General features: G+C 44.5%; 1 protein-coding gene across 1 annotated transcript in view; it reads left to right on the top strand.

Moving 5' to 3' along the window:
- The first annotated feature begins 1,734 nt into the window (after positions 1–1,734).
- Positions 1,735–17,274, top strand: part of LOC139582502 (stathmin-4-like) — a 31,989-nt gene continuing 16,449 nt past the window's right edge. Inside the window, exons 1-5 of the mRNA XM_071412563.1 lie at positions 1,735–1,848; positions 5,128–5,202; positions 13,417–13,515; positions 15,904–16,109; positions 16,617–16,808. Coding sequence (XP_071268664.1) covers positions 5,190–5,202; positions 13,417–13,515; positions 15,904–16,109; positions 16,617–16,808 — 510 coding nt within the window. The 5' untranslated portion in view covers positions 1,735–1,848; positions 5,128–5,189. The remainder of the gene's footprint in view (positions 1,849–5,127; positions 5,203–13,416; positions 13,516–15,903; positions 16,110–16,616; positions 16,809–17,274) is intronic.

The raw sequence follows: 17,274 nt of genomic DNA, 5'->3' as shown, positions 1-17,274 counted from the left end.
CCACAATATAATACCTGTCAACACCACAATATAATACCCATCAACACCACAATATAATACCTATCAACACCACAATATAATACCCATCAACACCACAATATAATACCTATCAACACCACAATATAATACCCATCAACACCACAATATAATACCTGTCAACACCACAATATAATACCTGTCAACACCACAATATAATACCTATCAACACCACAATATAATACCTATCAACACCACAATATAATACCCATCAACACCACAATATAATACCCATCAACACCACACCACAATATAATACCCATTAACACCACAATATAATACCTATCAACACCACAATATAATACCTATCAACACCACAATATAATACCTATCAACACCACAATATAATACCTATCAACACCACAATATAATACCTATCAACACCACAATATAATACCTATCAACACCACAATATAAAACCTGTCAACACCACAATATAATACCTATCAACACCACAATATAATACCTATCAACACCACAATATAATACCTATCAACACCACAATATAATACCTATCAACACCACAATATAATACCACAATATAATACCCATCAACACCACAATATAATACCCATCAACACCACAATATAACACCCATCAACACCACAATATAATACCTATCAACACCACAATATAATACCTATCAACACCACAATATAATACCCATCAACACCACAATATAATACCTATCAACACCACAATATAATACCTATCAACACCACAATATAATACCTATCAACACCACAATATAATACCTATCAACACCACAATATAATACCCATCAACACCACAATATAATACCTATCAACACCACAATATAATACCCATTAACACCACAATATAATACCTATCAACACCACAATATAATACCCATTAACACCACAATATAATATAATTAGCCTTTTAAAATGATGAAGTTGGATTAGCTAACACAACGTGCCATTGGAACACAGGAGTGATGGTTGCCGATAATGGGCCTCTGTACGCCTATGTAGATATTCCATTAAAAAATCAGCTTTTTCCAGCTACAATAGTCATTTACAACATTAACAATGTCTACACTGTATTTCTGATCAATTTTATGCTATTTTAAAGGACAAAAAAAATAGCTTTCTTTCAAAAACAAGGAAATGTCTAGGTGACCCCAAACTTTTGAACGGTAGTGTATGTTTCCCATGCCAAAAAGCACTTGAATTGAGAGAGAGAGAGAGAGAGAGAGAGAGAGAGAGAGAGAGAGAGAGAGAGAGAGAGAGAGAGAGAGACCGTTACATGATAATGACACTAAGGACTCCTCTTGGTCCTCTGTTTACAGTAAGGGAGATGTAAATAATTGAGTCATCTCGCGTGCTGCCTGCCACACACACACACACACACACACACACACACACACACACACACACACACACACACACACACACACACACACACACACACACACACACACCTATCTCTCTCTCACACACACACACTCTCTCTCCCTCACACACTCTCTCTCTCCTTCACACACACACACCTCCCTACTCTAGTGTATAATTCTGGATGATGCCCCCTGCAGTATACAACCCAAAGGGTTAACAGCCCTTCCCCTCCCTGCTCTCTCACCTGATAGGCTGCCAGGGCTGGATGCTGCCTTTCCTCTTAGCCAATAGTAGGGCTCGGTGGTGATGTCATGGGGAAGGAGAAGGGCTGTGGCTGATGCTGCTGCTAGCCTGTATCCAAGGAGACAGACAGACAGAGGAGACAGACAGACAGCCTGAAAACGGGGACCACACAACCATCACCAACACCATCTCAGCACTGATCTGGAAGAGGGTAAGGCTAAACGAAGCTAGATATAGAAAGGGAGGTTGTAATTACAGAGTTATTAAACTAGTATGGGATGTTACAATGCAATGTGTTGTAGATGTAGTGTAGACATCCTCTCAGCACACTGCTCTGGAGGGGAGTAAGAATGCACCTCTGCTAAACACAACCTAGAAAGAGATGAAGGAGGTGATATTGGCTGTTATTAGAGCGTGTTCTGAGACTAGCTAGGATAGATGTAGTAGGTGTTATTAGAGCTAGTTCTGAGACTAGCTAGGATAGATGTAGTAGGTGTTATTAGAGCTAGTTTGAGACTAGCTAGGATAGATGTAGTAGGTGTTATTAGAGCTAGTTTTGAGACTAGCTAGGATAGATGTAGTAGGTGTTATTAGAGCTAGTTTTGAGACTAGCTAGGATAGATGTAGTAGGTGTTATTAGAGCTAGTTTTGAGACTAGCTAGGATAGATGTAGTAGGTGTTATTATAGCTAGTTCTGAGACTAGCTAGGATAGATGTAGTAGGTGTTATTAGAGCTAGTTTTGAGACTAGCTAGGATAGATGTAGTAGGTGTTATTAGAGCTAGTTTTGAGACTAGCTAGGATAGATGTAGTAGGTGTTATTAGAGCTAGTTTTGAGACTAGCTAGGATAGATGTAGTAGGTGTTATTATAGCTAGTTCTGAGACTAGCTAGGATAGATGTAGTAGGTGTTATTAGAGCTAGTTTTGAGACTAGCTAGGATAGATGTAGTAGGTGTTATTATAGCTAGTTCTGAGACTAGCTAGGATAGGTGTAGTAGGTGTTATTATAGCTAGTTCTGAGACTAGCTAGGATAGATGTAGTAGGTGTTATTATAGCTAGTTTTGAGACTAGCTAGGATAGATGTAGTAGGTGTTATTAGAGCGTGTTTTGAGACTAGCTAGGATAGATAGTAGCTGGATCATGATGCAGCTGCTGTCGTCTACAGTACTTCATGTACTCTCGACTCCACGCTGGGTCCCCCTGTCTGTCATTAATAATGGCTCCAATGCAGCTCTGTGTGTGTGTGTGTGTGTGTGTGTGTGTGTGTGTGTGTGTGTGTGTGTGTGTGTGTGTGTGTGTGTGTGTGTGTGTGTGTGTGTGTGTGTGTGTGTGTGTGTGTGTGTGTGTGTGTGTGTGTGTGTGTGTGTGTGTGTAAACTTGCAGGGAATGTGTATCTGTTTTTTTTTGTTATCGAGTCTAAGATGTGTATGTACGTAGTGTACCTACCGGTATGTGTGTCATGGACACGTCTGTCTGGGTGGGAGAACAGGTATTTGCCAACATCCTCATAAAACCATGTGTTCGAAAACAGCATTTTCAGGTGAACAATATCGCTCACAAATGACGTGTAGATTAATGTCATTTGGATATCATCTGTGAATGAATATCAGCTTTGGAGCACTGGCTTCACTCTGGGTGTGTTTGGAGGACATCGGGTAATAGGATAATGAAAGGAGAGAGAGAGAGGGATATGCAGGTAGGTAGCCTAGTGGTTAGATTGTTGCAAACGTTGCCAGATCGAATCCCTGAGCTGACAAGGTAAAAATCTGTCATTCTACCTCTGAACAAGGCAGTTAACCCACTGTTCCTAGGCCGTCATTGTAAATAAGAATTTGTTCTTAACTGACTTGCCTAGTTAAATAAAAGGTAAAAAGAGAGAGAGAGAGGTATGTAACATTGTAGTGTTTTTCTGTATAGAAAGGTATTGGGCAGACCGCCTATGTAAAACAAAACAAAAACAATACATACAAATAATATTCGGGATTTTAAACCCATTTCAGTGTAAACATAAACAACTACAACCAGATATAAGTATGTGTCGGCTGTTTTCGACGCTCTTCTACCGCACCTGCTGTCTCTAACTCTGAATGATCGGCTATGAGAAGCCAACTGACATTTACTCCTGAGGTTACACCTGTTTCACCCTCTACAACCACTGTGATTATTATTTGACCCTGTTTATGGATGTTTGAACATCTTGAAGAACAATCCGGCCTTAAATGGCCATGTATTCTTATAATCTCCCCCCCGGCACAGCCAGAAGAGGACTGGCCACCCCTCAGAGCCTGGTTCCGCACTAGGTTTCTTCCTAGGGAGTTTTTCCTAGCCACTGTGCTTCTACATCTGCATTGCCTGCTCTCTGGAGTTTTAGCCTGGGTTTCTGTACAGCACTTGGTGACAACTGCTGATGTTAAAAGGGGCTTTATAAATACATTTGATTGACGTAGAAAAGGTAATGGATCGATATATTTTTTAATTAGATCATCTTTGAGAACTAACAATCACCAAAATAAAAAAAAGGAGACAGTCAGGGAGAATCTAAAATTCCAGAAATTATGCATTCAGGAATATTTTTGTCATGGCATGGCCCCCCTTGATTTTGTTATATTGTTTGAGTCAGTCAGATAACATTAGAATATGGCATAAGCTGTGGCAAAATGTGTAGAATTGCAGGAAAGTAGCTTCAAAACTGTAAAATGTTCTCTTCGCAAAGTGCGTAGAATTGCAATTGTACGATTGACCACGCCCACGACCACGCCCACCGCCACGCCCACCACCTAAGCCTAATTTTGATCCAGAAAAAAATCCTGTTTGTTGACAGGCAGAGACAGAACGACTACGAGCCTAAAAGAGACACGTTGTAGTCCAGTGTTTTCTATCACTGCACTAGGGATGATACTGTTCAGGATGGAGGCCCTACTTCAGTTGTAGCAGTATGACAGGGTTTGATTGTGTTTATTTGGCTATATCTTTGAACCCAGCATTGATCCAAATGAGGAAAAAGGTATTCATTATATTTTCAATCTATAGCCATTTTAGGCCCCTTGAAAAAAATATATGTGAGGCTTTTGTTGTGGAATATCGATTCAGTGTTGAGGATCCCATCTGAAGGTCTGAGTGTGGAGCCGTTCCTTCTGCATGTCTCACGACATTGATTTATCACTATGCAGGGGTGACAGCCCCCCCCCCCCCCCCCCAATCTGTACATGTAATTCACCACCATAAACACCCTGATTAGAAACATGCATGATGATGATGATGATCCAAACCCCACTTTCCAAACGACTCTATACAGTTTGAGTTTCTCTAACTTTTCATCTCTGTTTATATTACCTGAGTCTTCCTTGAATTTATTTTTCTATTTGAAGCCATTTTTGGTCACTACGACTTCAAGCATCGGTCTCTTGAACATCGTATGGTTAAACCCCAGAATATTTTAATATTCATTCTTAGAAAGTAAAACCTCATTGACGCCCTTTTTATCTACAGGAACAGCCACATTGTAAGGATCTGAGCTGATCTCTGGTGAGGAACACAGCCACATTGGAAACATGACCCTAGCAGGTAAGTTTTAACTTGAAATATATATTAATTGTTTACTAAGTATCTATTATAATTTCAGACAGTATATACAGATACACACTTCATATACGCAATACCGTAGCCATGAAGTGCTTTGAAAGGCTGGTAATGGCTCACAGCAACACCATTATCCCAGAAACCCTAGACCCACTCCAATTTGCATACCGCCCATACAGAATCACAGATGATGCAATCTCAATCACACTCCACACTGCCCTTTCCCACCTGGACAAAAGGAACACCTACGTGAGAATAATGTTCTTTGACTACAGCTCAGCGTTCAACACCATAGTGCCCACGAAGCTCACCCTGTGACTAAACACCTCCCTCTGCAACTGGATCCTGGACATCCTGACGGGCCGCCCCCAGGTGGTGAGGGTAGGTAGCAACACATCTGCCACGCTGATCCTCAACACTGGAGCCCCTCAGGGGTGCGTGCTCAGTCCCCTCCTGTACTCCCCGTTTGCTCATGACTGCACGGCCAGGCACGACTCCAACACCATCATTAAGTTTGCAGACGACACAACAGTGGTAGGCCTGATCACCGACAACGACGAGACAGCCTATAGGGAGGAGACCTGGCCTGGTGGTGCCAGAATAACAACCTCCCTCAACGTAACCAAGACTAAGGAGATGATTGTGGACTACAGGAAAAAGAGGATCGAGCACGCCCCCATTCTCATCGACGGGGCTGTAGTGGAGCAGGTTGAGAGTTTCAAGTTCCTTAGTGTCCACATCACCAACAAACTAGAATGGTCCAAGCACACCAAGACAGTTGTGAAGAGGGCACGACAACGCCTATTCCCCCTCAGGAAACTAAAAAGATTTGGCATGGGTCCTGAGATCCTCAAAAGGTTCTACAGCTGCAACATCGAGAGCATCCTGACTGGTTGCATAACTGCCTGGTACGGCAATTGCTCGGCCTCCGACCGCAAGGCACTACAGAGGGTAGTGTGTACAGCCCAGTACATCACTGGGGCTAAGCTGCCTACCATCCAGGACCTCTATACCAGGCGGTGTCAGAGGAAGGCCCTAAAATTGTCAAAGACCCCAGCCACCTACCGCATGGCAAGCGGTACCAGAGTGCCAAGTCTAGAACAAAAATGTTCCTCAATAGTTTTTACCCCCAAGCCATAAGACTCCTGAACAGGTAATCAAATGGCTACCCAGACTATTTGCATTGTGTGCCCCCCCAACCCCTCTTTTACGCTGCTGCTACTCTCTGTTTATAATATATGCATAGTCACTTTAACTATACATTCATGTACATACTACCTCAATTAGCCCACGCACATTGGCTAACCGGGCTATCTGCATTGTGTCCCGCCACCCACCACCCGCCAACCCCTCTTTTACGGTACTGCTACTCTCTGTTTATCATATATGCATAGTCACTTTAACCATATTTTTTTTATTTTTTTTTATTTCACCTTTATTTAACCAGGTAGGCTAGTTGAGAACAAGTTCTCATTTGCAACTGCGACCTGGCCAAGATAAAGCATAGCAGTGTGAACAGACAACACAGAGTTACACATGGAGTAAACAATAAACAAGTCAATAACATGGTAGAAAAAAAGAGAATCTATATACAATGTGTGCAAAAGGCATGAGGTAGGCAATACATCGAATAATTACAATTTAGCAGATTAACACTGGAGTGATAAATCATCAGATGATCATGTGCAAGAAGAGATACTGGTGTGCAAAAGAGCAGAAAAGTAAATAAATAAAAGCAGTATGGGGGGTGAGGTAGGTAAATTGGGTGGGTAGTTTACAGATGGACTATGTACAGCTGCAGCGATCGGTTAGCTGCTCGGATAGCAGATTTTTAAAGTTGTTGAGGGAGATAAAAGTCTCCAACTTCAGAGATTTTTGCAATTCGTTCCACATCTACATGTACATACTACCTCAATCAGCCCGACTAACCGGTGCCTGTATATAGCCTCGCTACTGTTATAGCCAAAAGTATGTGGACACCTGCTCGTCATTCCAAAATCATGGGCATTAATATGGAGTTGGTCACCCCTTTGCTGCTATAACAGCCTCCACTCTTCAGGGAAGGCTTTCCACTAGATGTTGGAACATTGCTGCTATAACAGCCTCCACTCTTCAGGGAAGGCTTTCCACTAGATGTTGGAACATTGCTGCTATAACAGCCTCCACTCTTCTGGGAAGGCTTCCCACTAGATGTGGGAACATTGCTGCTATAACAGCCTCCACTCTTCAGGGAAGGCTTTCCACTAGATGTTGGAACATTGCTGCTATAACAGCCTCCACTCTTCTGGGAAGGCTTTCCACTAGATGTTGGAACATTGCTGCTATAACAGCCTCCACTCTTCTGGGAAGGCTTTCCACTAGATGTTGGAACATTGCTGCTATAACAGCCTCCACTCTTCTGGGAAGGCTTTCCACTAGATGTTGGAACATTGCTGCTATAACAGCCTCCACTCTTCTGGGAAGGCTTTCCACTAGATGTTGGAACATTGCTGCTATAACAGCCTCCACTCTTCTGGGAAGGCTTTCCACTAGATGATGGAACATTGCTGCTATAACAGCCTCCACTCTTCAGGGAAGGCTTTCCACTAGATGTTGGAACATTGCTGCTATAACAGCCTCCACTCTTCAGGGAAGGCTTTCCACTAGATGTTGGAACATTGCTGCTATAACAGCCTCCACTCTTCAGGGAAGGCTTTCCACTAGATGTTGGAACATTGCTGCTATAACAGCCTCCACTCTTCAGGGAAGGCTTTCCACTAGATGTTGGAACATTGCTGCTATAACAGCCTCCACTCTTCAGGGAAGGCTTTCCACTAGATGTTGGAACATTGCTGCTATAACAGCCTCCACTCTTCAGGGAAGGCTTTCCACTAGATGTTGGAACATTGCTGCTATAACAGCCTCCACTCTTCAGGGAAGGCTTTCCACTAGATGTTGGAACATTGCTGCTATAACAGCCTCCACTCTTCAGGGAAGGCTTTCCACTAGATGTTGGAACATTGCTGCTATAACAGCCTCCACTCTTCAGGGAAGGCTTTCCACTAGATGTTGGAACATTGCTGCTATAACAGCCTCCACTCTTCAGGGAAGGCTTTCCACTAGATGTTGGAACATTGCTGCTATAACAGCCTCCACTCTTCTGGGAAGGCTTCCCACTAGATGATGGAACATTGCTGCTATAACAGCCTCCACTCTTCTGGGAAGGCTTTCCACTAGATGTTGGAACATTGCTGCTATAACAGCCTCCACTCTTCAGGGAAGGCTTTCCACTAGATGTTGGAACATTGCTGCTATAACAGCCTCCACTCTTCAGGGAAGGCTTTCCACTAGATGTTGGAACATTGCTGCTATAACAGCCTCCACTCTTCTGGGAAGGCTTTCCACTAGATGTTGGAACATTGCTGCTATAACAGCCTCCACTCTTCTGGGAAGGCTTTCCACTAGATGTTGGAACATTGCTGCTATAACAGCCTCCACTCTTCAGGGAAGGCTTTCCACTAGATGTTGGAACATTGCTGCTATAACAGCCTCCACTCTTCAGGGAAGGCTTTCCACTAGATGTTGGAACATTGCTGCTATAACAGCCTCCACTCTTCAGGGAAGGCTTTCCACTAGATGTTGGAACATTGCTGCTATAACAGCCTCCACTCTTCAGGGAAGGCTTTCCACTAGATGTTGGAACATTGCTGCTATAACAGCCTCCACTCTTCTGGGAAGGCTTTCCACTAGATGTTGGAACATTGCTGCTATAACAGCCTCCACTCTTCTGGGAAGGCTTTCCACTAGATGTTGGAACATTGCTGCTATAACAGCCTCCACTCTTCAGGGAAGGCTTTCCACTAGATGTTGGAACATTGCTGCTATAACAGCCTCCACTCTTCTGGGAAGGCTTTCCACTAGATGTTGGAACATTGCTGCTATAACAGCCTCCACTCTTCTGGGAAGGCTTTCCACTAGATGTTGGAACATTGCTGCTATAACAGCCTCCACTCTTCTGGGAAGGCTTTCCACTAGATGTTGGAACATTGCTGCTATAACAGCCTCCACTCTTCTGGGAAGGCTTTCCACTAGATGTTGGAACATTGCTGCTATAACAGCCTCCACTCTTCTGGGAAGGCTTTCCACTAGATGTTGGAACATTGCTGCTATAACAGCCTCCACTCTTCAGGGAAGGCTTTCCACTAGATGTTGGAACATTGCTGCTATAACAGCCTCCACTCTTCAGGGAAGGCTTTCCACTAATGTTGGAACATTGCTGCTATAACAGCCTCCACTCTTCTGGGAAGGCTTTCCACTAATGTTGGAACATTGCTGCTATAACAGCCTCCACTCTTCAGGGAAGGCTTTCCACTAATGTTGGAACATTGCTGCTATAACAGCCTCCACTCTTCAGGGAAGGCTTTCCACTAGATGTTGGAACATTGCTGCGGGGACTTCCGTTCAGCCACAAGAGCATTAGGGAGATCAGGCACTGAGGTTGGGTGATTAGGACTGGCTCGCACTCAGCGTTCCAATTCATCCCAAAGGTGTTCGATGGGGTTGAGGTCAGGGCTCTGTGCAGGCCAGTAAATGTATTCCACACCGATCTAGACAAACCATTTCTGTAAGGACCTCGCTTTGTGCATTGTCATGCTGAAACAGGAAAGTGCCTTCCCCAAATTATTGCCACAAATTTGGAAGCACAGAATCGTCTAGAATGTTATTGTATACTGTAGCGTTAAGATTCCCCTTCACTGGAAATAAGGGGCCTGAACTATGAAAAACAGCCCCCGACCACTACTCCTCCTCCACCAAACTTTACAGTTGACACTATGCATTGGTGCAGGTAGCGTTCTCCTAGCATCCGCCAAACCCAGATTCGTCCGTCGGGCTGCCAGATGGTGAAGCGTGATTCATCACTCAAGAGAACGCGTTTCCGCTGCTCCAGAGTTCAATGGCGACGAGATTTACACCACTCCAGCCGACGCTTGTCATTGCGCATGGTGATCTTAGGCTTGTGTGCGGCTGCTCGGCCATGGAAACCCATTTCATGAAGCTCCCGACGAACAGTTCTTGTGCTGACGTTGCTTCCAGAGATGGTTTGGAACTCGGTAGTGAGTGTTGCCACCGACGACAGACGATCTTTACACGCTATGCACTTCAGCACTCGGCGTTCCCAATCTGTGAGCTTGTGTGGCCTGTCACTTCGCGACTGAGCAGTTGTTGCTCCTAGATGTTTCCACTTCACAATGAGTTGAACGGGACGGCTCCAACAGGGCAGAAATCTGATTAACTGACTTGTTGGAAAGGTGGCATCTTATAACGGTGCCACGTTGAAAGTCACTGAGCTTTACCTACATACTGTATACTCCTCATATGCCACGAAAAGATATCATGAACCGTGATGCTGCTTATACAGTAGCTAATGTGTTAAGCCATGTTTGGGGGGTGATTTAAACTGTAAACTAAAAGGGGTGGGGATAATGATTATCTCTCTCTCCTCCTAGGAGCAGTAGACGGATGGTCTTATCTCTCCCCTCCTAGGAGCAGTAGACAGATGGTCTCCTCTCTCTCTCCTCCTAGGAGCAGTAGACGGATGGTCTCCTCTCTCTCTCCTCCTTGGAGCAGTAGATAAATGGTCTTATCTCTCTCCTCCTTGGAGCAGTAGACAAATGGTCTTATCTCTCTCCTCCTAGGAGCAGTAGAAGGATGGTCTCCTCTCTCTCTCCTCCTAGGAGCAGTAGACAAATGGTCTTATCTCTCTCCTCCTAGGAGCAGTAGACAGATGGTCTCCTCTCTCTCTCCTCCTAGGAGCAGTAGACGGATGGTCTCCTCTCTCTCTCCTCCTAGGAGCAGTAGATAAATGGTCTTATCTCTCTCCTCCTTGGAGCAGTAGACAAATGGTCTCCTCTCTCTCTCTCCTCCTTGGAGCAGTAGACAAATGGTCTTATCTCTCTCCTCCTAGGAGCTCTTTTTCTTTTATTACAGGCTTTATCACACAATACTCCATAAGGACAAAGCGAAAACATTTTTTTTTAAATGTATTACAAATAAAATACAGAACTGCCTTATTTACATAAATATTAAATATTCAGACCCTTTTCTATGATAATCGAAATTGAACTCCGGTTCATCCTGTTTCCATTGATCATCCTTGAGATGTTTCTACAACTTGATTGGAGTCCACATGTGGTAAATTCAATTGATTGGACATGATTTGGAAAGCCACACACCTGTCTATTTAAGGTCCTACAGTTGACAGTGCATGTCAGAGCAAAAACCAAACCATGAGGTCGAAGGAATTGCCTGTAGAGCTCTGAGACAGGATTGTGTCAAGGCACAGATCTGGGGAAGGGTACCAAAACATGTCTGCAGCATTGAAGGTACCCAAGAACACAGAGGCCTCCATCATTCTTAAACGGAAGAAGTTTGGAAGCACCAAGACTCTTCCTAGAGCTGGCCGCCCGGCCAAACTGAGCAATCGGGGAAGAAAGGCCTTGATCAAGGAGGTGACCTAGAACCTGATGATCACTCTGACAGAGCTCCAGAATTCCTCTGTGGAGATGGAAGAACCTTCCAGAAAGACAACCGTCTCTGCAGCAATCCATCAATCAGTGGCCAGATGGAAGCCATTCCTCAGTAAAAAGGCACATGACAGCCCGCTTGGAGTTTGCCAAAAGGCACCTAAAGGACTCTCAGACCATGAGATACAAGATTCTCTGGTCTGATGAAACCAAGATTGAACTCTTTGGCCTGAATGCCAAGCGTCACGTCTGGAGGAAACCTGTCACCATCCCTACGGTGAAGCATTGTGGTGGCATCATCATGCTGTGATGATGTTTTCAGCGGCATGGACTGGGAGACTAGTCAGGATCGAGGGAAAGATGAACGGAGAAAAGCACAGACCACTCAGGACCTCAGACTGGGGTGACTGGGGTGAAGGTTCACCTTCCAACAGGACAACGACCCTAAGCACTTAGCCAAGACAATGCAGGAGTGGCTTCGGAAACAAATCTTTGAATTTCTTTGAGTGGCCCAGCCAGAGCCCGGACTTGAACCTGACCAAACATCTCTGGAGAGACCTGAAAATAGCTGTGTAACGACGCTCCCCATCCAACCTGACAGAGCTTGAGAGGATCTGCAGAGAAGAATGAAAGAAACTGCCCAAGTACAGGTGTGCCAAGCTTGTAGTGTCATACCATACCCCATAATGACAAAGAAAAACAGGGTTTGTTTTGCAAATCAATTTTTTTTTACACGGAAATATAACATTTACTTAAATATTCAGACCCTTTGCTCAGTACTTTTGTTGAAGCACATTTGGCAGCGATTACAGCCTTGAGTCTTCTTGATCGATGATGACGACGAACTACTATGTGTCTGTGTCTATTGTGATGTCATTATGGGGTATTGTGTGTAGATTGATGAGGATGTTTTATTGTATTTAATCCATTTTAGAATAAGGCTGTAACTTAACAAAAATGTGGAAAAAAAGTCAAGAGGTCTGAATACTTTCCGAATGCACTGTATATTATAGGGAGGTTGGGTTAACATTAGTCTGGCTTATTCTTGTGTTGGCTTGGAATGTGTGGCTAGGTTTACACTGTCAGAGTTAAACTGTACCCTACAGTTGACCTAGGCTAGGCTGAATACCAACAGCAGAGATTGGCTAGATGTGGCTTTTGGTCTTGTCCTCTACTGACCTAACTTTTAATCTACTGGGGGGGGGAAATGACCTCCGTTCTGATCTCGCTACTTCTGTGTAGCGAAACAGAGCTTGGTTCATACGAGGCAAAAAATCTATATCCTGACTGATCTTTTGATAATGATAGTAATTAGTGACGATGAACTCTTGTCACCCAGAACCAAGTATCTGGCCAACTATTCCATTTACCATTGAGTTTAACATTTAAATGTGAACCGTCTCAAGAGATGATAACGATGATGAGTGGTCCCGTGTGGCTCAGTTGGTAGAGCATGGCGCTTGCAACGCCAGGGTTGTGGGTTCATTCCCCACGGGGGGACCAGGATGAATATGTATGAACTTTCCAATTTGTAAGTCGCTCTGGATAAGAGCGTCTGCTAAATGACTTAAATGTAAATGTAAAAATGACGATGATGATGCCGATGATGACGACGAACTACTATGTGTCTGTGACTTCTTTACGATTAACCGTGTGTGTGTGTGTGTGTGTGTGTGTTTGTGTGTGTGTCCTGCAGCGTACAGAGAGAAGTTGAAAGAGCTCCCCCTGGTGTCTCTGTTCTGCTCCTGCATCAACCCTCAGACCATCGACTGTAAGCCCACATACAAAGCAGAAGGTAAGACGACATGTTTAGACACTCAGTGGCCAGTTTATTAGGTACACCTATCTTGCACCGGGTACTTTGCCTCCAGAATTCTGGAGGACTTTGGATTCTCCAAAGTGTGGCGTTCAAACGTTGCTCAACTGCTCTCAAGGTTCTAACGTGAGCCAGGAACACATTCCCCACACCATTACACCACCAGCCTGTACCGTTGACACCAGGCAGGATGGGTCCATGGACTCATGCTGCTTACGCCAAATCCTGACTCTGCCATCAGCATTACGCAACAAGAACCAGGATTCATCAGACCAGGCAGTGTTTTTCCTGTCCTCAGTTGTCCAGTGTTGGTGATGGCGTGCCCACTGGTGAGCTGCTTCTTCTTGTTTTTAGTTGATAGGAGTGGAACCCGGTGTGGTCGTCTGCTGCAATAACCCTGACAAGGACCGACGAGTTCTGCATTCCGAGATTCCGTTCTGCACACCACTGTTTTACTTTGCCGTTATTTGAGGCCTGCCTGTTAGCTGAGGCCTGCCTGTTAGCTGAGGCCTGCCTGTTATTTGAGGCCTGCCTGTTAGCTGAGGCCTGCCTGTTAGCTGAGGCCTGCCTGTTATTTGAGGCCTGCCTGTTAGCTGAGGCCTGCCCGTTATTTGAGGCCTGCCTGTTAGCTTCCATGATTTTTTCATTCTCCTTAGACCTCTCTCATCAACACGCTGTTTTCACCCACGGGACTGCCACTAACTGGATGTTGTTTGTTTGTCGCACCCTTCTCAGTAAACCCTAGACACTGTCGTGAGTGAAAAGCCCAGGAGGCCGTTTCTGAGATACTGGAACCCGGCGCACCTGGCACCAACGATCATACCACGCTCAAAGTCGCTTAGGTCACTCGTTTTGCCATTCTAACGTTCAGTCGAACAGTAACTGAATGCCTCGATGCCTGTTTGCCTGCTTTATATAACAAGCCACGGCCACATGACTCGGCCACATGACTCACATGACTAGGAGCGATCCATTTTCTAGGAGCGATCCATTTTCATGAACGGTGTACCTAATAAACTGTCCACTGATATTTCATTCATATACACAAAATTGAAATATAAACCCAACATGTAAAGTGTTGGTCCCACGTTTCATGAGCTGAAATAAAAGGTCTCAGAAATGTTTCATATGCATTAAAAACGTATTTCTCTTAAACTGTTTGCACAAATTAGTTTACATCCGTTAGTGAGCATTTCTCCTTTGCCAAGATAATCCATCCACCTGACAGGTTTGGCATATCAAGAAGCTGATTCAACAGCATGCACATTACACAGGTGCACCTTGTGCTGGCGACAATAAAAAGCCACTCTAAAATGTTCAGTTTTGTCACACAGCACAATGCCACAGTTGTCTCAAGTTTTGATGGGGGCTTGCAATTGGCATGCTGATTGCAGGAATGTCCACCAGAGCTTTTACCAGAAAAGTGAATGTTAATTTATCTACCATAAGCCGCCTCCAACATCGTTTTAGAGAATTTTGCAGTACGTCCAACCGGCCTCACAACCGCAGACCACGTGTATGGCGTCGTGTGGACGAGCAGTTTGCTGTTCACAACGTTTACATCAGAGTGTCCCATGGTGGCGATCGGGTTACGATATGGGCGGGCGTAAGCTATGGACAACAAACACAATTGCATTTTATCGTTGGCAATTTGAATGCACAGAGATATCGTGATGAGATCCTGAGGTCCATTGTCGTGCCATTCATCCACCACCATCACCTCATGTTTCAGCATGATTAGTTCACGGCCCCATGTCGCAAGGATCTGTACATAATTACTGGAAGCTGAACATGTCCCAGTTCTTCCATGACCTGCATACTCACCAGACATGTCACCCATTGAGCATGTTTGGGATGCTCTGGATCCACGTGTACGACAGCATGTTCCAGTTCCCGACAATATCCAGCAACTTCGCACAGCCATTGAAGAGGAGTGGGACAACGTTCCACAGCCCACAATCAACAGCCTGATCAACTCTATGCGAAGGAGATGTGTCGCGCTGCATTAGGCAAATGGTGGTCACACCAGATACTGACTGGTTTTCTGCTCCACGCCCCTACCTTTTTTTAAAGGTATCAGTGACCAACAGATGCATATCTGTATTTCTAGTCATGTGAAAGATTAGGGCCTAATTAATTTATTTGACTTGACTGATTTCCTTATATGAACTGTACGTCTGTAAACTCTTTGAAATTGTTGCATGTTGCGTTTATATTTTTGTTCAGTATAGTTCCTGATGACATCACAGTACAACATATTCAGACAGAAATTAAGACATTTAAAAAATATGTATTAACATATATAACTAGTTATCTAAACGATTGTGTTTTAAAGTGCTTACCTCCACTCTCCTGTACCATCCCCAGATGCGGTGGATCTGGGCTGGTGTGTGATAAAGGACGTAGAGGTGATAGAGTTGAACAAGCGTGCGTCGGGCCAGGCCTTCGAGGTCATCCTGAAGCCCCCATCGTTCGATGGCATCCCAGAGCTCAACGCTACCATGCCCCAACGCAGGGAACTCTCCATGGAGGAGATCCAGAAGAAACTAGAGGCTGCAGAGGAGAGGAGGAAGGTGAGGAGACATGAATCGAGGAAAGATTCATGTACACACACACACAAACCATAGAGATAGATAGAGGACTCTAGTGCCCAAAGGCCTGTTTTAGCATGGAAATCGCCATTGAGGACTGTCACAATTTTTAAGTAGTCAAATGGGTGGGACTTCCTATGGGTTAAAGGAAGGATCACATAATTCCAGGTCAACAGGAGGAATCAGCCAATGAATTATACTTGTGAACAAACCTTCCATTACTCCAGATGGCAGTAAATCGCCAACCTTGACTTTATACCTGTTCAAACAACACACTCTAGGGGGCAGTATGCACCCTTTCAGTTGGTTTACCAAATCATAGAAGTACTAGAAGAAAATTTACTTCAAAATGGAGATGGCCTCAACGGCGCTACCCATGCTCTCACAGACGCCATAATGGGACAGATATAATGTCCTCTAACTATCTCTATGGCACAATCACACCTGTCTGTATCCTGCTCCTGATACTCTCCTCACACCGCCCTCTAGTGCCAGGAGGCTGAGCTGCTGAAGCACCTGGCAGAGAAGAGAGAGCACGAGAGAGAGGTGATCCAGAAGGCCTTAGAGGAGAACAACAACTTCATCAAGAACTCCAAGGAGAAGCTGGAGCAGAAGATGGAGGCCAACAAGGAGAACAGAGAGGCTCTGCTGGCGGCCATGTTGGAACGACTGCAGGAGAAGGTAATGTTTAACTATCTTCTCCTTCTTTCTTTCTATTGAGTTTCTCTCTTTTTCTCGCTTAGTCACTGTTTCTGTCTATGTCTGTCTGTATCTCTCTCTCTCACTCTGTCTCTTTCTTTAGTCTCTCTCTTTAGTGTCTCACTTTAGTTTGTCTAATCAAACACTCACTCTTTAGTCTCCCTCTGTCTTCCTCTCACCAGTCTCTCTAAATGATTCTATAAAGGAAGGTAGATATATGACACGATGGCGCTGACAGACACGGTCTCCCTCTCTCTTCCTCTCACCAGTCTCTCTAAATGATTCTATAAAGGAAGGTAGATATATGACACGATGGCGCTGACAGACATGGTCTCCCTCTCTCTTCCTCTCACCAGTCTCTCTAAATGATTCTATAAAGGAAGGTAGATATATGACACGATGGCGCTGACAGACATGGTCTCCCTCTCTCTTCCTCTCACCAGTCTCT

Source organism: Salvelinus alpinus, chromosome 8, assembly GCF_045679555.1.
Source record: "Salvelinus alpinus chromosome 8, SLU_Salpinus.1, whole genome shotgun sequence".
Taxonomy (NCBI): domain Eukaryota; kingdom Metazoa; phylum Chordata; class Actinopteri; order Salmoniformes; family Salmonidae; genus Salvelinus; species Salvelinus alpinus.
The sequence above is the reverse complement of the archived record's forward strand: the minus strand, read 5'-3'. Positions and strand labels throughout refer to the sequence as shown.